This window comes from Lepidochelys kempii, chromosome 17, assembly GCF_965140265.1.
Source record: "Lepidochelys kempii isolate rLepKem1 chromosome 17, rLepKem1.hap2, whole genome shotgun sequence".
In the NCBI taxonomy this organism is placed as follows: Eukaryota; Metazoa; Chordata; order Testudines; family Cheloniidae; genus Lepidochelys; species Lepidochelys kempii.
Window position 1 is genome coordinate 745773 of NC_133272.1, and position 23479 is coordinate 769251.

Sequence of the window (23479 nt, forward strand, 5' to 3'; positions counted from 1 at the left end):
GTTAGTAAATCCCATGGCAGAGAAATGACAGTCTCAGACATCAGCAAAAGACCAGGTTGCAGCATAGGTATTTGTTCACTCAGATAATTTTGTGTTAGAACTGTGAATATAGGGGGTCACTCCTGATCCTGACACGAGCTTTGGAGAAGGCAACAGGGTGTCCATCTTCATTTATACAGCACTTATCACCACAGAATATAAGCACATGTATGAGGCCTCTGTTTGTATTGCACTCAACTTCAAAGCAAAAGGAAGTCTCAGAAAAGTGTTATGTTACAAAGCAAAGGGATACTAACAGCTGTCCCCTGTGCTCTTTCTGTGACCTACAGAATAGGGATAATACTCCTCAGCTCACAGGGCTGTTGTGAGGTTTAATTAACTAGTGCGAGCATGTAACGCGCTAGATGAGTGCTAAGCATCATTATGATTACTTGGTGCTGTGGGAAGTGGGCATGAGGAGACATGAAGCCCTGTAGATAAGGACCTGTGTATTGCACAGCTAGTGGGATGTAAATTCGGTTCAAAATCCCTGAATTCTGTGATGGGCTAGAGATTCTGCAGCAGCTTTAGATAAATTTAAAAATGGAGGAGTGTAGTAATTAAATACGAAAATGATTAACATAATCAGTACCGTAATGCTGGTGTCAATATTAAATTCAGTGTATTTTTTGTAGTCACTGATAGCTGCATCATAGCAGTAAGGAGAAGCTGGAGATTTGGCATCTGGGACTTTTGGCACCTGGGATCATGGGAGGCAGCTTGGGATCAGCACATTAGGAGACTGTTTCTGTTAAAATGATCAGCAGCAAAATGGTTAACAAGACTGAAATTTGTATTCGTGGCAATAGGTTTCAGAATGAACGAACCATTAAGATAGATAGGGCACTTCATCCCTCTCAGAACTTTGGTTTCAGGCTGTCTGCAGACTCAAGCAGGCATCACTGCATCAATTATACTCTATTCTCCACAGCCATGTGGGCTTGACATTTCTTTTTTTAAAATGAAAGCGTAGGTTATGGAGTGCAGTTTGGAAGGGTGGGGATTTCCCAGCAAATTCTACAGGCAAGGAATCTTGCGACACAAGGACCCTGCCTGTAGGCATTTAGGGCATAGTGCAGGGGTTCAACCCCAGGCAAATCTCCAGCTAGGTGCACACAGTAATAGGTAATGGCTCATTTTACAGCTAGAATTGTCCTACCAGTACAGTATAGAGTGTCTTTCTTACCCTCCGCCCTCTGCATGAGTCCCAGAGCCTGGCTCTCTCACACCAGTTGTACAATGGTGTATTTCCTCTGACTCCTGACTGAGCCTGGTGGAACTGAGAGGAGAATCAAGCCACCACCTTCACACAGAGCTTTGGGAGGGCAGCAAGTACCATGCAGCAAATTATCCAATGAGAATTGGCACTTCTGATTGCTACATTAGAACTTTCAGCATTTCCCACCTAATGCTTCTGTCATATGAGTGACTGGCATTCTGCATCTCAGAAACTGTCGCTTTCTTCTAGCACTGCACAAGGAACTATGGGACAGATGCACAGTGATACTATGGCTATGTTTCACTGCCAGAAATGGTGTTTTTAACCAGGATAGCTAGCTAGTACACATTAGTTCACTGTAAAATCCTAGTGGCAACAAAGCACACGTAGCTTTTACCCCGATGTAAGTAGGAGTGGGAGGTGTAGCGTTGACCTTGCCTGGATACCTCACAGTAAAAGCTACCTGTGCCTTGTCTCCAGCATGGGCTAGATAGATACCTGAGTAATTACCCAGGGTCCTGCGTGGGCTTGTGTAGCCTGTCCTGCCGCCGTTTCACTGCCCTGGTGCTTGAGCTAGTTAGCTTAATCCTAGCTGGAGTACGTCCACACGAGCTCCAGTCACCCTGTGATTGCACTGTGCACGTATCCCGAGTTTCATTTGCGCTACCCTGGCAGTGTAATGGGGCTGTAAGTGGATGTGTGGTGTAAATGAGAACCAGCCCTGTGTTAGAAAAAAGAAAATAGCATTATCATTAAAACTACTCTGTATCTCTGCTTGCCTGTGACCTTCCCCAGCCCTCTCCTGTCTGGCTTCCTGCTGCCATTCTAAACAAGCCCCACACATAGGTCTTGTCTTTGTTAGGAGTCAGGTTTCCCCTTTCCACAGGGGTGCTTTTCCTGGAGGTGCCATGTATCCCCCAGATTTCTCACACACACACAATTATGGCATGACATAGATGTGTAAAAAGGTGATAAAACCAGCCTGTTCTTTAACTTCCAAATCCATCACTGTCTCATGAGCAGCCTACTGCTGTGAACCTTCTTCCCTGTGTTTAGGAGAACAGACAGGCGTGTGGTTAAGTCACAGGTCAAGTTGTTAGGAGACCTGGGCTCTGTTCTCAGCTCTGTTTAAAAGCTTCCCGTGTGGCTCTGGGTAAATCACTTCTTTCTGTGCCTGTTTTCTCAGCTGTGAAATGCGGATAATGCCACTTCCCTAACTCACTGGGGCATTGAGGCTAAATTTGATTTAGTTGGGGTTGGTCCTGCTTTGAGCAGGGGGTTGGACTAGACGACCTCCTGAGGTCCCTTCAACCCTGAGATTCTATGATTCTGTGGTTCTATGAATTAATGAATGCCTGCAAATGGGGTGGAGATCCTGGGACTGTACTGCCAAGTGTTGTTATTTGTTGTTGTTATTGATGGTCGGGCAGCTGCTGTGCTGTGATACTGTTTATCGGGCTGTTCCGAATGGTCTCACTGATAACTAAGGCTTTCCTGTCTCTGTTGCACCCACCTGCTGTCTCTCATCTCAGACTGTAAACTCTTTTGCGCAGGGATCATCTCTTTATGTGCTTATACAGCACTCAGTACAAGGGGGCCTCAGTCCCGGACCTCAGTGGGAGTAGGACTGGGCCCATAAACAAGGGCCTGCACTGAGAGAGACATCAGGGACCCAGGTGGTATGTAACTTCCTGGGTGATGGGGAAAATGGCACTTTAGGCAGTTTTAACTAGGTAGAAAAGAGGGAGAAGGGGAACTTTTCCCAAACTCGCACAATCTGGCATGCACTCCACAAAATTGCTCTGAATCAAAAGCAGAAGGCTAAGAAAAGTATTAATATACTGAAGGGTCTGTACACAAATGAAGGTGGTGCTAGAAATGACTGTGACCTAGTGGGCACCACCAAAGCCTGGACTGATGATTCTTATAGCTTGGAGCATCATTGAAAAGTACCCCTTGGGTTTACGTACTGGCTGCCAAGGTGGTCCGGTTCCAAGATAGGGATATGGGTTCCATCTGTCGCCCCACCACAGTTAGGGAATCCCATTGCAGCAAAGCCATCCACTATGACCTGCACATTTCCCAGAGTCACCACCCTTGATAGCAGCAGCTCAGTGATTGCGTTGGCTACTTGGATCACAGCAGCCCCCACAGTAGATTTGCCCACTCCAAATTGATTCCTGACTGACTGGTAGCTGTCTGGCATTGAAAGCTTCCAGAGGGCTATCACCACTCACTTGTGAACTGTGAGGGCTGCTCTCAATTGGGTATTCTTGCACTTCAGGGTAGGGGAAAGCAAGTCACAAAGTTCCATGCAAGTGCCCTTACGCATGCGAAAGTTTTGCAGCCACTGGGAATCATAGAATCATAGAATATCAGGGTTGGAAGGGACCTCAGGAGGTCATCTAGTCCAACCCCCTGCTCAAAAGCAGGACCCATCCCCAATTAAATCATCCCAGCCAAGGCTTTGTCAAGCCTGACCTTAAAAACTTCTAAGGAAGGAGATTCCACCACCTCCCTAGGCAACGCATTCCAGTGTTTCACCACCCTCCTAGTGAAAAAGTTTTTCCTAATATCCAACCTAAACCTCCCACACTGCAACTTGAAACCATTACTCCTTGTCCTGTCCTCTTCCACCACCGAGAATAGTCTAGAACCATCCTCTCTGGAATCACCTCTCAGGTAGTTGAAAGCAGCTATCAAATCCCCCCTCATTCTTCTCTTCCGCAGACTAAACAATCCCAGTTCCCTCAGCCTCTCCTCATAAGTCATGTGTTCCAGACCCTAATCATTTTTGTTGCCCTTCGGTGGACTCTTTCCAATTTATCCACATCCTTCTTGTAGTGTGGGGCCCAAAACTGGACACAGTACTCCAGATGAGGCCTCACCAATGTCGAATAGAGGGGGACGATCATGTCCCTCGATCTGCTCGCTATGCCCCTACTTATACATCCCAAAATGCCACTGGCCTTCTTGGCAACAAGGGCACACTGCTGACTCATATCCAGCTTCTCGTCCACTGTCACCCCTAGGTCCTTTTCCGCAGAACTGCTGCCTAGCCATTCGGTCCCTAGTCTGTAGCTGTGCATTGGGTTCTTCCGTCCTAAGTGCAGGACCCTGCACTTATCCTTATTGAACCTCATCAGATTTCTTTTGGCCCAATCCTCCAATTTGTCTAGGTCCCTCTGTATCCTATCCCTGCCCTCCAGCGTATCTACCACTCCTCCCAGTTTAGTATCATCCGCAAATTTGCTGAGAGTGCAATCCACACCATCCTCCAGATCATTTATGAAGATATTGAACAAAACCGGCCCCAGGACCGACCCCTGGGGCACTCCACTTGACAACGGCTGCCAACTAGACATGGAGCCATTGATCACTACCCGTTGAGCCCGACAATCTAGCCAACTTTCTACCCACCTTATAGTGCAGTCATCCAGCCCATACTTCTTTAACTTGCTGACAAGAATACTGTGGGAGACCGTGTCAAAAGCTTTGCTAAAGTCAAGATACAATACATCCACTGCTTTCCCTTCATCCACAGAACCAGTAATCTCATCATAGAAGGCGATTAGATTAGTCAGGCATGACCTTCCCTTGGTGAATCCATGCTGACTGTTCCTGATCACTTTCCTCTCATGTAAGTGCTTCAGGATTGATTCTTTGAGGACCTGCTCCATGATTTTTCTGGGGACTGAGGTGAGGCTGACTGGCCTGTGGTTCCCAGGATCCGCCTTCTTCCCTTTTTTAAAGATTGGCACTACATTAGCCTTTTTCCAGTCATCCGGGACTTCCCCCGTTCGCCACGAGTTTTCAAAGATAATGGCCAATGGCTCTGCAATCACAGCCGCCAATTCCTTCAGCACTCTCAGATGCAACTCGTCCGGCCCCATGGACTTGTGCACGTCCAGCTTTTCTAAATAGTCCCTAACCACCTCTTTCTCCACAGAGGGCTGGCCATCTATTCCCCATGTTGTGATGCCCAGTGCAGCAGTCTGGGAGCTGACCTTGTTCGTGAAGACAGAGGCAAAAAAAGCATTTAGTACATTAGCTTTTTCCACATCCTCTGTCACTAGGTTGCCTCCCTCATTCATTAAGGGGCCCACACTTTCCTTGGCTTTCTTCTTGTTGCCAACATACCTGAAGAAACCGTTCTTGTTACTCTTAACATCTCTCGCTAGCTGCAGCTCCAGGTGCGATTTGGCCCTCCTAATTTCATTCCTACATGCCCGAGCAATATTTTTATACTCTTCCCTGGTCATATGTCCAACCTTCCACTTCTTGTAAGCTTCTTTTTTATGCTTAAGATCCGCTAGGATTTCACTGTTAAGCCAAGCTGATCGCCTGCCATATCATCCCAGACCTGCAACACTATACGGTCCCACCAGTCTGTGCTTGTTTCCCGGGCCCAGAATCAGTGTTCCATGGCATGAGCCTGCCCCATTGCCACCAGGATGGCCAAATTGCCGTGGCCTGTGCTTTGAGAGAAGACTGTGTCCACGTCCTCATCACTCTCGTCACTGCGCTGCTGTTGCCTCCTTGCCTGCTTTTGCAGGTTCTGGTTCTGCACGTACTGCAGGATAATGCGTGAGGTGTTTACAATGCTCATAACTGCCGTGGTGATCTGAGCGGGCTCCATGCTTGCCGTGGTATGGCGTCTGCGGGAGAGCAGAGTTGCAGCGGAAGCGGTGGCTGACGACAGATGCCACGAGAATAGATATTTATAGAGAATGACGAGAGGACCTGCGAGGTGGATTCATGAGAGAGCAGAGTTGCAGTGGAAGCGGTGGATGACGACGGTTAGCACCGCGCACATTTCCCGAGGAAGAACACACGTACGCGGGAGCCCAGGACAGACAACATGGAGAAATTTGCCATTGAGACAATAGCAGCAGAGCAGAGTGGCAGCGGAAGGAGTGGATGACGACGGTTAGCAGTCCTGCTGCACCGTCTACTGACAGCAGTATGGCGTCTGCACGGAAAAAAAGTGCGAAATGATTGTCTGCCGTTGCTTTCACGCAGGGAGGGGCAACTGACGACATGTACCCAAAACCACCCGCAACAATGTTTTTGCCCCATCAGGCATTGGGAACTTAACCCAGAATTCCAGTGGGCGGCGTAAACTGCGGGAACTGTGGGATAGCTACCCACAGTGCACCACTCCGTAAGTCGATGCTAGCCAAGGTAGTGAGGACGCACTCCGCCCATGTAATGCGTTTAGTGTGGACATACGCAATCGACTGTATAAAATCGATTTATAAAAATCGACTTCTATAATATCGACCTAATTTCGTAGTGTAGACATACCCTTAGACCCTGGCTGAAGCCCTGAAATAGAAGGTTCTATGTCCTTTCCAAAATTGTATTAGCCTTAACTATTATAATCTGGACTCTCTGGTTATCTATATAAATGTCCAATCCCTTTTTGAATATCACTATATTATTTGACTATCTCAATGACTTCTTGTGGCAATGAGTTCCACAGTCTAATTACACATTGTGTGAAAAAGTATTTTCTTTTATCAGTTTTGAATTTGCCACCTTTTAATTTCATTGAATGTCCCCTTGTTCTTGTGCTATGTGAGAGGGAGAATGGAAGTTCCTGATCTACCTTCTCCATCCCATTAATTATTTTACATACTTTTATCATGTTATCTCTTATTTATCTCCTTTCTAAGATGGCAATCCCCGTCTTTCAAGCTCTCTCTTTATATTAGAGCTTTCCAGGCTCTGGATCATTTTTGTTGCCCTTCTCTGAACCTCTTCCAGTTCTACAGTACCCCTTTGGAGACAGGGTGACTATCCACCAGGGTCTCTCCATTTCAAGAGTGATTAATTTCCCCAGGAAATGTAAGTGCTTGGGAAATGATGTTCAGCCTGTCTTCTCCCTAAAGCAGAGGTGGGCAAAGTACGGTCCGCAGGACACGGGACTGTCCTGCCTGGCCTCTGAGCTCCCGGCCGGGGATGCTCGCCCCCAGCCCCTCCCCTGCTGTCCCCCGCAGCCATGCTGCCACGTGGGCAGCGCTCTGGGCAGCAGAGCTGTGCACTCCTGCCGGGCAGAGGGGCAGCATGTCTAGCTCTGGCCCGGCGGCGCAGCTGCCAGACATGCTGCTCTGAGCGGCATGGTAAGGGGGCCGGGGCCGGGAGGTTGGATAAGGGGCAGAGGGTCCCGGTGGGCAGTGAGGGGGACAGGGATCAGGGGGCAGTTGGATAGGGCAGAGGTTCTGAGGGGGCAGAGGATGGGGAACATGGCGGGGTTAGATAGGGGGTGGAGTCCCGGGGGGCAGTTAAAGGCGGGGTCCCGGGAGGGGGTGCTCGGGGAGAAGGAGCAAGGCGGGGGTTGGATGAGAGGGGCTTTCTGAGGGGGGCAGTCAGGGGGCGGGAAGTGGGAGGTGGCAGATGTGGGGGCAGGCTGTTTGGGGACATGTGCACAGCCTTCCCTACCCAGCCCTCCATACAGTTTCGCATCCCGATGTGGCCCTTGGGCCAAAAAGTTTGCCCATCCCTGCCCTAAAATCACAGCCCAGCACTAGACTCTGTGATTCCCACTCAGTCCCCCAGAACCCCTGCCCTGTGGTGGGACTGTCTGTGGACTAGATGGCTGAGGGCGAATCCTCTCCCTTCCCTGCTGTCTTGTTGCAGGACTGTGTGTGACTGAGAGCTCATGCCAGCCAACCTGATGCGCTGTCTGCCACGGCCGTGCCCGTCAGAGGGTTTGTGGTGCCGATTACAGAGTAGACCTAATAGCCCTGCACTCCCCATCTAGCACCAAACTGCAACAGAAGTATATTTATGGCAACAAGCAACACCCAGCACCATGATATTTCACCCCCAACCTCCTCACGTCCTCGTGCTTAACTACACATTTTACAAAGTTAAAACAAATTATAAACAGCAGAAATAGTTTATTTAAAAAAGAAAGGGAAAAAACTTGGCAAAAGCAAAAAGGAAAATAACTGAAATGCTCATTAAACTGAGGGGCTCTGTTTTCCTGTCCAAGTGGCCACAGCATCTCCAGAGGCTCTTGGGAAGCTTTGAAATGCCTTGTCAGACAAGGCTTTCGTCCTACCTGATGTTGGCTGAATTCACAGACCCAGATTTTTTTTCTGGAAACAGGAAAGAGGGAGCCGCTCCAGTCTAACTTTTCACTTTCCATCTGATCACTGTTGATACAATTTATTCTTACGACAGCATGTGCTGCTTTCATGGTGTTTTATTCTGAAGTACAACTTGTCTTTGTTAGTCCCATTTTCAGGTCTTTCATCATTTGAGTTACCACATAAAAGGCATTTAAACACTACTGCTTATAAACAGCCTTGGTGAGAGGAGCTGGGAGTGGAGAAGCTGTGAGCTCTTTAGCCAGCGTTCCTACACTATTCTCCAGAGTGTCTCCAGATAAAAGAGGCTGGGAACAGAGTAGCTGAGAGCTCTGTCAAAGCCCATTCCCTTTAGCACCTGCTGTTGGTGATGGTTGATTCTGGAGGTGCTAGGATGGCCCTCATGATATTCCCTGCAGAGATTTGTGGCAGACTGTCTACGCTACAAGGATCCAGTGAAAAACAGAATTGTTGTTTATTTGTTTTTGTCTGGCAAGACAGTTTTGCAAGAACCCTCCTTCACACAAACACGCAGAGCTCATTCACAGGACTCCCCTGGAGTGGCCCTGCACCCTGCTCCGCTGATTCAGGTGCAGACACCATACACTTGTTAGCCAATTCTTCTGACACTCTGGGAGGTGCAAAGTCACTCAGCCCTTGGGTGACCAGACAGCAAATGTGAAAAATCGGGTCGGGGGTGGGGGGAAATAGAAGCCTATATAAGAAAAAGACCCAAAAATCGGGACATCTGGTTACCCTAGCCCTACTCTAGCCCTGCTGATTTGTGTTTGTTCACCTGTCCTGAGAATACACTTACTGGCTTTTTATCAATAGCTCTTTTCGCAGGGGCTTCATTACTTCCTAATTAGCCAAACCTTCCTGTCTTTGGAAAATAAATCACATGTTGTTGCTGCTGTTCAAACTTCCAGGATGTTGTTAAACATCCAGGTCCATTAACCCCCACAGCTTATCTCTGGGCATCCTCTGCCTTTGGCTTGAGGAGACTTCTCAGCTTATTGGTACTTATCAGACCTGGAAGTTAATCAGTGCTTTATCCCCAATCAGTGCTAATAGATCCCACCATGAAATGTTATCTGCTAATTTACTAAAGGCACTTGGTGGTTTACAGCTACCCACAGAGAGCTACTGAAGTCTAATTATAGCACCATAGTATTGCTCTAGCATGGAAGCAAATGCATTTACATTTGTGTGGAGACATCCAGTGACATCACTAGTGACCAAATCCACCTGCTAAAGCTTTGATCCTTCCTTTGAAAAAGAAATGTCTTTCTAAGGAAGTGTTTTCCCTGCCACGGCCAATGCTCCTGCCCTAATCCCTGTTGTGCCTGGTGCTGGGAGACACTAGCGCTGGTATAGTTGAGCATTCTCCACTGCCAGCTTTCCTACCCCTTCTCCCTAGAGAGGCTGGGACTGGAAGAGCTGTGAGCTGCCTCCTATAATTCCCTGCTGTGACTCATGGCAGATTCTCCACAACTACAAGGATCCATTGAAAAATCAGAATTGTTTTCAGAAAAGAAGTTTTGTGAAGCCTACATGCACAAGCCTGCTTCCTGATTTGCAGAATAAATATGTTTTAAAGTCATCTTGTGAACAATCTGAGAACCTCTGGGGTTCACATGCACCACAGAACTCATTTCACATTTTATAATCCACATTATCAGTGTGCTGGAGCCTGTGTCATGCCAGCAGTCTGGGAGTGCAGCAGTGACGGATTCCCTTGGAAAGCAGTGGAGTGCACAGGTTTGCCCATTTACTCTCTATGCTTTTGTGCTTGTGTAAACATCCTTCCGTGCTCATGGTCAATACTGGTGATAGCCACAAGCAGACTAAGCAATAGCTTAGGGCCCCAAGCAGTTCAAGGGGCCCCCAATTTATATTACAACTCAAAATACTGCTCATCTTATTTAACATGGATTCTTTAACAACTGTATTAGCATGTGCTATGCTGGCATTTTTTGGTTTGTGAAAAGACTGCGATTAGCATTTTTACAGGGTGGGTGAAGGGTGAGGGGGCCCCTAACAATACTCTTTCTTGGGGCCCCAATCGGGCAGTACCACCATTGCACAGAGTCAGTACATGGACCAGTGGCTGGTGGCCCTGTCCCTCTTTCACTTTAAATCCCCCCTGATAGTCCTCACTCCAGTAAATATTGAGCCTCTGTTATTATCAGATACGTTTGATTCTGGTGCAGTTAAAAAGATCTCTGATGGTGCCAGTTTCCCGGGAAGGTGCAGAAGAGCCATTTCTTCTGTGTAAACACTATCGCTCATCAGCATAACATTCCGGCATCAGAGATGCCTTTAACAACATGTAACCTCCTATTTCTAGCCCACTGTCTTCACTTTCTCCATTATCTCCCTCCCTTTTTTCACATGCTGAATTGTGTGATCACCCGAGTCTTATCCCGCAAACTTCCAAAGAGCCAATCTACACTGGAAAATGTGCTGGCTCTCATTGGAACAGCCTTTCAAGTTTCATTTAGAGCCTCTCTCTTCCCACTGAACATTCTCATCCGTGAACGCTTTACTAATTGCAACTTTTAATACACTGAACTGGGAGACCACAAGATCAAACACAGCTGCTGCCGTGTTGCATGTCCTTTCACTCAGCTGCAGTGTAACAAGCAGAAGATGGACCTACTAGGACAAAGAGTTCCCTTCTGCTCCTTCATCCTGCTCTTTGCTCATCGAACCCAAAGGCAGAGAGGACTTTGTAATTTAAGACTTTTATGGGCCATAATAAAGATTGCATCAGGAGTAACTAATGTAAACATACCCATTCTGACCAGCTGCAGCCAATGCAAACATGAGGATCTCTCCAAGAGCATGTTCAGTTCTTGTGAGGGGCATGTCAAAAAGCCAGTGCTGACATCTTTCAGAAGGGAATGAGCAGAACACCAATTCAGATCCTATACCAGGTCCCATCTGCACAAGCAAAGATGTCAAGATTACCCTCTCAGCACCCAGACTTAAATTAGACGTTGCCAGCTGGGGAGAAAGGCCAGAGATCCCGCTGGCTATCTGAGCATGTGGCCTACCTAGTGCTCGAGTTCACCATCCGAGCCTCACACACAGCATGGACCAAAACTGCAGAATTGGAAGAGACAGACAGGGAGGTAGATTATAAACCTGTAATTCAATCAAGGGGGTTCAGATGATGTCACAGTCAGAATAACTGTCGTTATCAATACGTACATACTGGATATACAGTTGCCTTTCCAATCAATTATCTCCTTCCAGCCACTCTTACTGATAATAAATAGAGATGATTTAATGGAGCTAAACACCGAACTGATACTTTACTAAAAATGCCAGGAAATGGCTGCATTTTGTGCATCGGTGTCCTGAGGAAACACAATGGGTGTACGCGTCAGCCTAGAGGGGAGAGGTGTGGCAAGCCAGGAGTGGAGAAGGAGTCCCAGGTTGGAACCAGGAGTCCAAACAGTGGGGGCAGCTAGAAGGAGGGTTTGGAATTTATGGAGCATTAGAATATTCTCTGTGGCTGGAAACTGCTTATGTGAAATGGTCTCCACTTAAACTGAAGTGGTTTTAATCTCCTATATTCAAAACTGACAGACCACATAAAGTGGGATTCAAACTGCATGGGAAAGAAGGAGAAAGGGAGTTTTCAGTTAACACAAATAATCTGGTGTGTAGTTCCAGTGTTCAAAATAAACAAGATGGGCTCTGGAGGACACAAGATGAAGATTATGAAGAGTCTTAATGTATTCAAGTGTTTTTACATAAATCTACGGAGCACAGAATACAAGCAACAAGAACATGAAGTGCTGTTTAATAATTGACATTATGATTTAGTGAGCATGACTAAAACTTGGGAGGATTCTCATAATGGGAACCTTCTTTTTTACTCATGTAAGGAGTTCAGATACCATGGTGATGAGCCTGACACAAAAACTTAGACAGCTATTTAGATAGATAAGTATGGATGGATACAATCAATTCGGAGAGATAAAGAGGAAGGAAAATGGAGGGCTAGTGCTATATATAACACCATTTGCAAGGCTACCTCCAACAATGAAGAGGCTGGTAGTGAAAGATTCCAGTGAAGAATGTGAAGGGTTGGGGAATAAGAAAGCATTGAGCAAGAAAGCTAACTGTTATAGACTCCCAGGGGAGGCGGAGAGTGAGAACAGACAATCCCACAGCTGGTATGCAGTAGCCAGGAAAGTCCTACATTTGACATTAAGACGACCTTGTGCCCCAGACAGTAGACTCATAGCAGAGGAGAAGCCTGACTAAAAGGAATGGGGCTAGGTTGGCTGGTGCCACAACAGCAACAAATTCAATAGTTCCAAATAATGAAATGGTACGAACAATGGCAAAGGAGTAAAACTGTTACTAGGGTTTCTGAATTTTAAATGGAGTGAGTCAAAATATATAGGGTTTTACAGCCTTTTATGTTGGACTAACCTCACCTGGAAAACACCAGCATGAGCATTAACTTGGGAAAATCATATAACACTTTGCATAATTTCAGGAACCCTCCTCACCCAGCCAGTGAACTGAAACGTGACCCTATTGACCACTCTCAATCCAGGCCAAGGTTGCCTGTAACAGGATGATTTGCCCCTTTGGGGCTGGAGGGCTGGGGCTAGCTAATCCTGATTGCAGAATGAGCCACACCGCGAAGAGGTCAGGGTAACTGCCCTATAAAGCGCAGCAGGAGGCTGCAATGCGGGGGGGGGGGCAGCGGACATGCTTCACATGGAACCCCTTGAGTGAACACTAACTTCGCCTACGAGGAGGAAAGGAACAATATGCTTGAGCCTGTACGACATCATCGTGAGAGAATCCACTCATGACGTTATCTTTGTGCTATGGGATGCCAATGTCACGCTGGGAGCTGATGCTAGGACAGCTTCGCCAGAAAGTGTTGGGCACTTTTTTGTGGATGTGACAACAGACAGTTACAGTGAGCGGCTGCTCGAGCTTTGTGCTACAACCAGACTCCATGGTTCTGACACTGATTTCCAGGAGAACAACATATACACATGGACTTGGTATTCAAATGAGGGATGACCTGCAAAGCACTAGATCACCCATTTCCAGAGAGCCCAGTCTCCTGCCAGACCTTAGTACAGACCAGTTTGCAACTGGGGGTGATGCGACGTGACTTCCGCATAACAGCCCTGGATGATATGGCTGTATTCCCATCTTCACAAACTAGTCTCATCAATGCCTGAATATACTTACAGAAAAAGCAAGTAAGCTTCATCTTCAAGTCAATTGGAAAAAACCCAAATTGATGGGAGTGGCCGATGGACCTCTACTCTACCCATTGTAACTGTGATGGGCAAGAAGTTAAATTCATCAACTCATTTGAGTGTCTTGGCTCCATTGTCCCCAAGGAGGGAGGTTGCCATGCTGACATGAAACATCGAATCAGAAAGACTATGGGTGTTATGCATGCTCTTTGGAAGCTCTGTGGCATCAACACCACATATCAGCTTGGACTCAGATGGGTATTTATCTGGAGTATGCTCTCTGCGTTCCACAAGCCAGAGAATTAATGAATGATGAATGAGGAGGCTGCAATGAAGGGGAGGGAAGCTCAGGAAATTGTAGAGAAACTGCAGCAAGGGTGAAGGTCTCCTGCAGGGAAAACCCTGACGCCATGGGAGCAGGAAGCTCCTGTGGGGAAACCCAGATGGGGTTTCAGCCTAGAAGTTTGAGGGGCTAGAGGCCTGTTCCAGTAGGCTGAGCTCCAGCTAGGAAGAGTTGGGAGGATGGGCTGTAAGAACAGACTGGGACAGATGAAGAGCTCTGGCCGTGAGGGAAAATACCAGAGCTAAATATAGACTTCCGTGTGGTGATAGACTTCTAATGTTGTGACCCCAAGGACTGTTACGAACCATTTCTGTCATTACACTGGCCACATGTAGGGGTGGTGAAAACCCAGAGAGCCCCTGTGTGCAGCCCTTAGGGGCCCCTGAAAAGGGGGAAGCAGAAGCAGGGTGCCGCAGAGGCACCCCTGGCCGCTAGGGGGGATTCAGGAGGCAGCCAACCCTGTTATGTTCCCCAAAGGGGAAGAGGAAGCAGAGAAGGAGGCTATCTGTCATTCATTTACATTGATGGGTCTGGACCTCGGCAAAGGGAATTGGCCTTCATGGGCCAAAATGACTTTGCCTGGTTCACCAAATTTATTTATTTATCTTTCTGGCCTTTCCTGTCCATATGCCTATCCTCCACTTCCTTATTTTCCCTATGTACTAAAACCCCCAGTGCGTGGCGACACTGACAAGCTGTGGAATGGAGTCTTTATATCTTGTATTCACAGGGATTCAGATTCACAGGCAGAATACCAGTGTATCTGACACGCTAGAGACTCTGTTCCACAGCTCTTAGGCATTTGGTTTTGGAAATGTTGCTGCCCATAATGAATTGAGTCTTGAAGCCACCTGCCCGGCCTCGGCTCAAAGAGTTCCATTCTGAGCTTCCAGACGAGAGATGCTGAACCCTGAAGAAACAAGGTAGAGAAGAAAAAAATGCAGGTGTGCATCATACCGCTGCTGCAGCTGCCATTAACCTGTCTATGAACTTCTGACTGCCCATTTCTTTCCCTTTGGCAGCTGGGACTGCTCTGAGCATGCCTTGGCCGTGGCATACAGGGATTTGTTTCTTCTTGCACCATGGAGTGACTGAATTCTGCTGCAGGCATTTCTCTGATACTTTGCCCTGGCTCCAAAATGGACAGCTAGCTAAACGCATAACTTGGTGAACTGGATATCCACAACATGCCTTAGCTGAGCAGGATAAACTGCCACTGCTGGAAACCAGCTAGAACAGCAGGCTTCAGGCTCCTTCAAGAGTAACTGTATTAGCAAACAAGCATGCTGTGAGCTCCATTCCATTACAGCTCCAAACGTCTCAGCATATTCAGACTCATTCAGGAAACTCACAGCCCTCCTCCTGCACATTCCAGATCAGAAAGACTTTAAAATAAGGAAAGAAGACAATGTAATGAGGACATCATGCTTCTCTGGGAGGATTATACAGCCAGATACCAAAACAAGGATACAGAGAGCAAATCCAGTGCAGATGGAATTCAACAGATAGCACAGCGTCCATCAGAGAATCAGGGGGACAGAACAGCAGAGCAGACGTGGATTTTACATTTCATGACAGACCTTTAAATGGTCTTTTAAAGGCACTTTTCCACTGCAGGTACTACATTGTTTCTAAAGACCTCAGGGACCTGTCTCAGAGTAAGCCTTTGCTGGCAGAAGGCACCAGGCGTGACTCCCCAGGCTATGACCTTCCCATGTTAGAGAAAGTCGCACTAGTGTAACTGCACCATTGCCGTTTGTTTGTGTAAACTGAACGTCAGTTTAACTGCGTGAGAAGGGCAAGTTCTGCTAGCCAGACAAAATTGACCTCAAGGGGTTAACCTGCGTCTACGTGAGGAAAAAGGTGGAGTTTAGGTGGGGCTTAAATAGCATGGTTAGCTAAACCGGACCTGACCTTGACCACTTGTCTGAGTCCTGGTCCACACTTAAAAATTAGATCAACCTAGCTATGTCACTCAGGGCTATAAAAGGCTTTGTACCCTGAAAACCATAGTTAGGTCAAACTCACTCCTGCTCTAGATGCAGGAAGGTCAGTGAAAGAACTCTGCCATCAGCCTAACTACTGCCTCCCGGAAAGGTTGACTAACACCATCAACAGAGAAACCTCTTCTGCCGCTGTGAGAAATGTCTGCACTCCAGCGTTACAGTACCGTCCAGTCCAGTCACCGCAGCTGAGCCAATGTAGTGCTTGAAGTCTAAATAGAGCCTGAGTCAAGACCTGAGGGTTAGCACCGGTTCAGTTACATGGATGTGCTTGTACCACGGCACATTTCCCTCGTACGGCAGGACCTGGGTCAGCAATGTGCACTGGCTCCTTATATGGTCTGAATGTGCTGGAACCAAGCGAGGTTCCCCTCTACAGTAGGTCTGATTCTCCACTGTCTGGCACCCTCATGCTGTCATTTGTGCCTGTGCAAAGCAAGCGTAAAATTTTATCAACTCAGAATTCTCCACAGGCTCACACTGGCAGTGGCATTCTACACCCACTCTGGACAGGTGTAAATGACGACACGGTGCAAGGAAGGGGAGAATCAGAGCTTTGCACCAGTTGAAAGAAGTGCTGCAGAATGAGGGGGTGGGAAGAAGGCTCCCCCCCCCCGCCCCCAGCTCACAGTGCAGTTTAGTCTCTGGTCCTTGCCACTACGATGGGGGAGAGGAGTGGCTGCCAGCCCCTAGTCCTCTCGGGCGGTGCTTGCACAGCATGGCGTCTTTTATTGTTGCCTATTTGTTATTTTCAGTCCTCTATATAGCACTAACTGAAAATCAAAGGCCTGACTGTTTCCTAATTTAGACAGACTAAGAAACCCAGCAAAGATGCTTCTAAATCTCCATCTGCAGTTCTGTCTAAGCAAACGAGCCCTTCAGAAGAAACAAGACACTTCTCAGCATCTGCCAATGGGGTCATAGTCAAACATTTGGTCTTTTATGAAGCTTTTTAACCATCCTTGGAGCTATTGTGGGGCTATCCCTCCTCAACCACAGAGTAATTCTTTTACCCACTCCCACAAAGGGGGCAGGGTACCTTACACAGACTGGGCTTAGGGGATCTGTGCCAATCCCTTATCTGAACCTCAGCTGATACAGGGAACGTGAGCCATCTCCTTTTATAATAACACTTCACTCTTATATACTGCTTCTCATCCAAGGATCTCTCGAAACCCTTAAGAGGGGGGTAGATGTTGTCATTCCTATTTTACAGTTAGAAAATCTACAGCACAGAGAGGTTAAGGCCAACATTCGAAAAGTGACCACTGATTTGGGGTGACTTAATTTTTGGGTGCTCAACCTGAGATCCAAAAGTCCTTATCAGCTTCACCCCTTCTTGTCAACTGTTGGGAATGGGTTATATCCACCCAAATCGAATTGGCCTCGTTATCACTGACCCCACACTCAATAAGGCAACTCCCATCTTTTCATGTGCTGTATAGTTATACCTGCTTACTGTATTTTCCACTCCATGCATCTGATGAAGTGGGTTAAGCCCACGAAAGCTTATGCCCAAATAAATGTTAGTCTTTAAGGTGCCACTGGACTCCTCGTTGTTTTTACTGATACAGACTAACACGGCTACAAATCTGAAACCAGCTTCCAAAGTGATGCCTATGGCCCGGGTTTCAAGAGGGCTCAGCACCCATTGTGTACCAGCGCACACAGGTGCTGGAACTAGGGATGCTGGAGGTGCTGCTGTATCCCCTGGCTTGATGTGGTTTCCATTATTTACAGAGTTCACAGTTTGATTCAACGGCTCTCAGCCGCCAACCCCTCCCCCCCCCAGTACACATTTACCCCTGCCAGTGCATTGAGCTCTTTTGAAAATCTAATCCTTGGAATTTGGTTTTCAGAGGCATTGAGCTTGTGGGAGCTGCAGGTGCTCAGCTCTCTGGAAATCAGGTCCGAGGGGTCTCAGGATGGGCTCCCAGAAAGGGAGCTGCCTGAAATTAGAGACTACATTTTAAAGCAATTCCATGCGACTGGGCTAGTGAGCCAGGATCATAACTGAGACTTCCTGACTCCCAGGCCTACCTAGTAGTCAATGGACCACACTGCTTCCCTTGGATGGGGCATAGGCCTTCCCTTACATTGCTGGGCTAACGCATGCCGGGGAAAGTTAGAAAGCATCTCTGTGAAAATTAAAAAGACTAGATTGCAAAGCCTGATATCTGGGGATGTTTGGAGACATTCTGGCCACTACGATTGAGACAAGCAGCCCAAAGCGGAACGCCTGCAGAAATAGTATATTCCATTCCTAAAACTCTCCTAAGATGACAGAGCTGTCAAAGGGCAGGTGACTGTATAATCATAGCTAGTGCTGTTTAGCCTGCAGCCGCAAACAAACCACTTCTTGGGACTGGAAGTGGGAGGGGCAATCTGAGAAATCATGCCCTGAGAGAGAGGTGGCTGTGGGGCTGTCTGTGTTAATGCTTGTTTTCAGAGTAGCAGCCGTGTTAGTCTGTATTCGCAAAAGAACAGGAGTACTTGTGGCACCTTAGAGACTAACCAATTCTCTACGTATATAAATCTCCCCACTGTATTTTCCACTGCATGCAACCGATGAAGTGAGCTGTAGCTCACGAAAGCTCATGCTCAGATAAATTTGTTAGTCTCTAAGGTGCCACAAGTCCTCCTTTTCTTTTGTGTTATTGCTTGTGACTCCTGCAGAAGTCACCTAGCACCAGAGATCCCTCATTGCTGCGGGAGAGGATTAAATTGAATTAACCTGACAGGGAAAGGAGGATAGGAGAGGAAGAGTAACAAGCCCCATCAGTCACATCGTTTCTCTGCATTCCAACTCCGTTTGCAGATTTATTAAATCAAGAGCCAATTTCAACATCATTTCTTTCAAGCAGCTCCACCTCACAGGTGTGTGGAATTTATTTGAGATAAAGAAAACCATTACGGAGAGACAGCAATCTTCAAAGACCACCTCGGAGACCTGAGAGAAATAAAAACACTAGCCCATGCAAATGTGCAATTAAGTTTCAGAATACTTGTGCTCCATGAAAAATGCTTTCCCTGCAGAGAACAGGCCTCTGAGGCAATTTTCCCAAACCCCATGCAGCATTCACTCAAAATGCCTTTTAAAAATAACATATGATTTTCCTCCCTCTCTGTCCAATACTCTCTCTCTCTCTCTCTCTCTCGCTTGCTCACTCTCTTCCAGATAGGAGATTGCTCCAGTGCAAGAAATGTATTCTCTCATTTTGGTGGGAGATAGACTGCACTTCCAGGGGAAGAAACACAGGCCATTTAAAGGAGACGATGTGAATGAGACTCAATTCAGAATTTGATTAAGGCTTTCCAAGGCAAGAGTGCCAGCTCCAGAGACTCCCTGGGCACTACAGCCTGAGACGGAGTCTTGAGAAGGGCTTGGGGGAACAATTCACAACTAATAGTTTATTCAACTAATGTAGCCCCTTTTTCTGTTCATGAATTATCCACAGACTAGGATTTTTACGAGTGTGTTTGTCATTCAGTGACTGACTTGTGCCAATATAGTCCTGGCTGTGGACTGCTCACCCACTCTTCACAGTAATTGTAGCTTTGAATATGTTCTTAATTAGTCACTATTTGTGCCGTGCGACTAACCACAATGCATAATTAACCTGTGGAACTCACTGCCACAGGGTATCATTGAGACCAAGAGTTTAGCAGGAGTCAAGAAAGGATTATACATTAATATGGATCATGAGAATATCTCCAGTTACTTTAGCCCAAATAAAATTACAGATAATAATTCTCATGTCAGGTCATGAGACAGCCTCTAACTGCCAGAAGCAAGGAAAATATTTCCCATTAGCCCGTTATTCCATAATTATCCATTACAGGGTTTCTTCCTCTGAAGCATATGACTTTCCACTCTCAGAGACAGGACACTGGACTACATGGACCCCTGCAGATCCATTTTAATAAGTCCTTTGTTCATCTAAGTCTCATGATATTATTTCTGCTCTCCAGTTGGATCGTTCCCAAACTGACAGAACTTTCAAGACAGCCATGTTCTAACCACCCCCTTTTGGTCTTAAATCCACCATTTCGCGATTAGCGCTAACTAATGTCTGTGCAATGCTTTCGAAATAGAATGTGCCGGGGCGCACAAGGGCAGAGGATTATCGTCATCATCTCTGAGACATTTTAAAAATCTCCAACCCTCATTCCGGTGTGACCCAGAGAGACACAATGTTGGTGCACCCCTTGCTGCTCAGCATCCTAGACACTGGTCTCTGGTGTGGGCCATGGGGCTGGAGCAGGCCACTGGGCTCCTTCTGGAGTGGGAACCGCCTGGGAAAAGGGAACCAGTTTCCAAGTTGGGGAGAGGGTCACTGGAAGTGCAATGCTGTTGCTGAGCCTTGGAGGGGGGCAACACCAAGAGGGTATGAGACCCTCCGGTGCCTGGCTACCGCACTGTCACCATTGCCTGGCAACCCTCAGGTGTAGCTGTCCAGTAAAAAGGGCCCTAAGTGAGCCAACCAAAGCTACAAGCTGAGCGACATGAGGCATCTCCCCAAACTGGCCAGCTTCACTTATTCCAGGTCCTCCACCTGCCACTGCCCTCCCTGTCCTGGGCCCAGGGGCACTGGAACAATGTGTATAGTGGGGGTGCTGAAAGCCATTAAACCAAACTGTAAACCCTGTATATGATGGAAACCGCTTCCAGCCAGGGGGTGCTGGAGCATCCCCGCACCCCTAGTTCCAGCACCTATGCCTGGTCCCTATTTGGTTAATCTCTCTCCAACCCCTGGCCTGCTCCCCAGGAGGGAGAAGCTGCATTGCTTCATGCTTAGCCTCCGGGGTGCGGATGGGGCCTGCTGGGCCGAGTTTAATCTCACTGTCACGCTTTGCCTCTGCACACTCTGACCGGCTGTGAAATCGGTGGCCAGCAGCACTGAATATTTTAAGAGCGGCATACAGGCATGGCTGTGCAGCAGAGCGGTTTCTGCGAGCAGCAAAGGAGCCTGGGTACTGGGCTGCTCCCCCAAACAACCCATTAGCACAGTTCCGGGAAACCTAAAAAATTCAAGAGACACTGAAATATGCAGCATGTTGCTCTCTCTAGCAAATGACGCGCTCCGCTTCCCAGAGTAGGGGGTTGTAAATAAACGGCTTCATAGCACAGGAGGAGTTGCTATAAGGCTGCAGGTTCCTGCATAATGAAGATTGACTCAACGCTCCCAGTCCTGCCGTCTTGTGCCTTTGCTGCCCGGACCTCTCACAGGAAGGTTCAAGCAGTAGAGCGCTCAGCTCAGCTTGGGGACAGCCCAGTGTCAACGTGACATCACATCGCCAACCCGCATCCAGGCCATTAGCACATTTAGCAAAGATAGCAGGGTGTGAAAGGAAGCTGAAAGAGGCAGCATGACCTTCCTCCCTTTCTTTCCTTTGGCGCTAGCTCACTTTCCCTGATCCCCTTCTCCCTACTTTCTCTCCCCTGCGTCCCTTTGCCCAGCTCTGTCTCCCTTCCCCCTCTTTGTCCCTGTTGCCCCTCCCCACAAACACATTTTCTGTCTCTCTATTCCCCACGGCTTGGAAGCCACGCAGATGGCTTGTGTCCATGTACTGCAAGACCCTGCACAAAGGTCCCTCTTCAGCACTTTTCCTATCTGGGGCACAACGAGCAGAAAGGAAGTGAAAATCCTCATTTGCATAAACCTCCTGAAAGCTCCAAGAGGCTGGCTCCTGCGACTCCTGTCACAAGGAGCAGCTGCCTGCAGGCCCCAGCAGCACCCTGTGAGAGGGAAGTGCCTTTGTGTTTCCTGTGTCCTTTTAGTCCCAGGCACTCTCTGGAAGGACAGTGGCATTTCCAGCAGTTCTTCCCTAGGAGAAGGGGCAGTAAAAGTGCCTGAAAGGTCCCTTACTGTGTCAGCCAAATCTATCAGCAGTTGTGTGTGTCTCTGGAGGGGACCTAATGCAAGACTCATCTGAGCACCTGACCTTGGGAAACCTGTGCCAAGCTTTCTGTCTTTCCCACTGGAATAATTGCTCAGTTACTGTCCAGTGGGATGCAGAACAAATCCCCTCACCCTCCGCCCCTATGTCAGCTATGTCAGCACTGCACATTCAAATGGAAGACAGAGGGGAAACTGTCAAAGCCCTCTTAGCTAACAATTATCAGCTGCTGGGGTTAGAGGGTATCTTCAGTCAGTGTTCTCCATACCCAGGGATTCAAGCTCTTGGTGGGAAGTCTCTTTCAGGAATTCCTGGGACGTCCTTGCCAAAGCAGGAGCATGGAACTGCGCTGCTCTACCATTCATTCATCCCTCCCTTTCCTCTCTCATTCACCACTGTGTGCGATCACACCACAAATATCCCTGCAAAGGAAGTACTGTGCACATACTGCAAGGAGACCTAAAGGCCTCTGTGGAACTCTGACCAGACTGAAGAGCAGTTACTCAGACCAGGTCCCTTGGAAGTCAGTGGGCTGCTCGTGTGAGCATGTGCTCACCACTGTGAGTAAGGGCTCCAGAGTCCAGCCTTCAGGTATCTCATGCATAGACAGACTGCACCAAACCACTGTAAATACAGCAGGTGGAGGTGGCAACACTGTGGAAGGAGAGCAGTATTTGAAAGTGGTGCCGGGGGCGGAACTGGAGTAACTGGATGAAATTAAAAAAGGGAAAATTTTGGCTCAAAGCCAGGAGTCCCTACCTGACAGTGAGAAGTATTGGGCTATGCTGCTGTTTCCACAGGGAAGTGATGGAAGCCCCATTGCTGGAGACAATAAGACTTGACAATAGGCCGAAGGGAACAATCCTGCCCTGGTGCCTATGGCGTGAGTGAGAAGAGGAGGCCTCAGAGATTTCCCTCATTCTGACCTAGAATACCCTGCACTTTGTCACAGCCCAGTCTGCTGGCAGGCTCTGGTAGCCTTTTCACTTCAGAAACTTGTGGATAAATCTCTTTGTTAAAAAAACTAAACAGACAGCTCACAGCCACTGGTGGGTCAGCTGTGTGAATTCCTGCCAGTGGGTTGGTGGAACGTCCTGGCTTGGGAGTGGAACTATAGGAATAGTTCTGTGAACCAGAGGGCATGCGGCAACGAGCACTGAACCACATTTGCATCCTCCCGATCCTGGGGCCATCCAGCCACTGGGCCAGTCTTTGGCATAAAGGAAAGCAGCCTCAGGGCTTCTCTGCTTTACACCTAGTTTCCTAGAGCCAACGAGGTCCATTCTAACAGCCAGAGATTACTGGAGCATTGTGATATCCTGGCCATGCCCTTTTCCCCTCATAGCACCCCCTACACTGGGGGCAAAGAGCAGTGTCATTTCCACCCCAGAGGAATCCTTAAGAAGCTGGCTAAGTCAGATTCATGGCTGCTTTATGCTGGTACAGCAGGCCTGAGGATCAGCCCATCGTCTTCTGGAGTCTATGTCCATGGTCTGTGTTGCCCTACGAATCTCTGAAGAGCTGCCCAGATCTGTGTCTCTGCCAGGTGTAGCACCGATGATGCTCACCTTGTGGCTCACTCACATCTGTCTCAGACTTTAGACCCAACAGAAACATAAAGTGCCTGAAAT

At 47.8% G+C, this 23479-nt stretch overlaps 1 protein-coding gene across 3 annotated transcripts in view; it reads right to left on the reverse strand.

The window, feature by feature from the left end:
* The window catches only part of RTN4RL1 (reticulon 4 receptor like 1), a 67238-nt gene that overhangs the window by 15242 nt on the left and 28517 nt on the right, over window positions 1-23479 (reverse strand). Inside the window, exon 2 of one of the 3 annotated variants that reach the window (XM_073316114.1) lies at window positions 11153-11301. The exons of 1 other annotated variant lie outside the window; for it this stretch is intronic. In XM_073316114.1, coding sequence (XP_073172215.1) covers window positions 11153-11204 — 52 coding nt within the window. In that variant the 5' untranslated portion in view covers window positions 11205-11301. Of the gene's footprint in view, window positions 1-4678; window positions 4699-11152; window positions 11302-23479 lie in introns of those variants that run through there. One more of the 3 variants, XM_073316116.1, reaches the window with a different exon arrangement.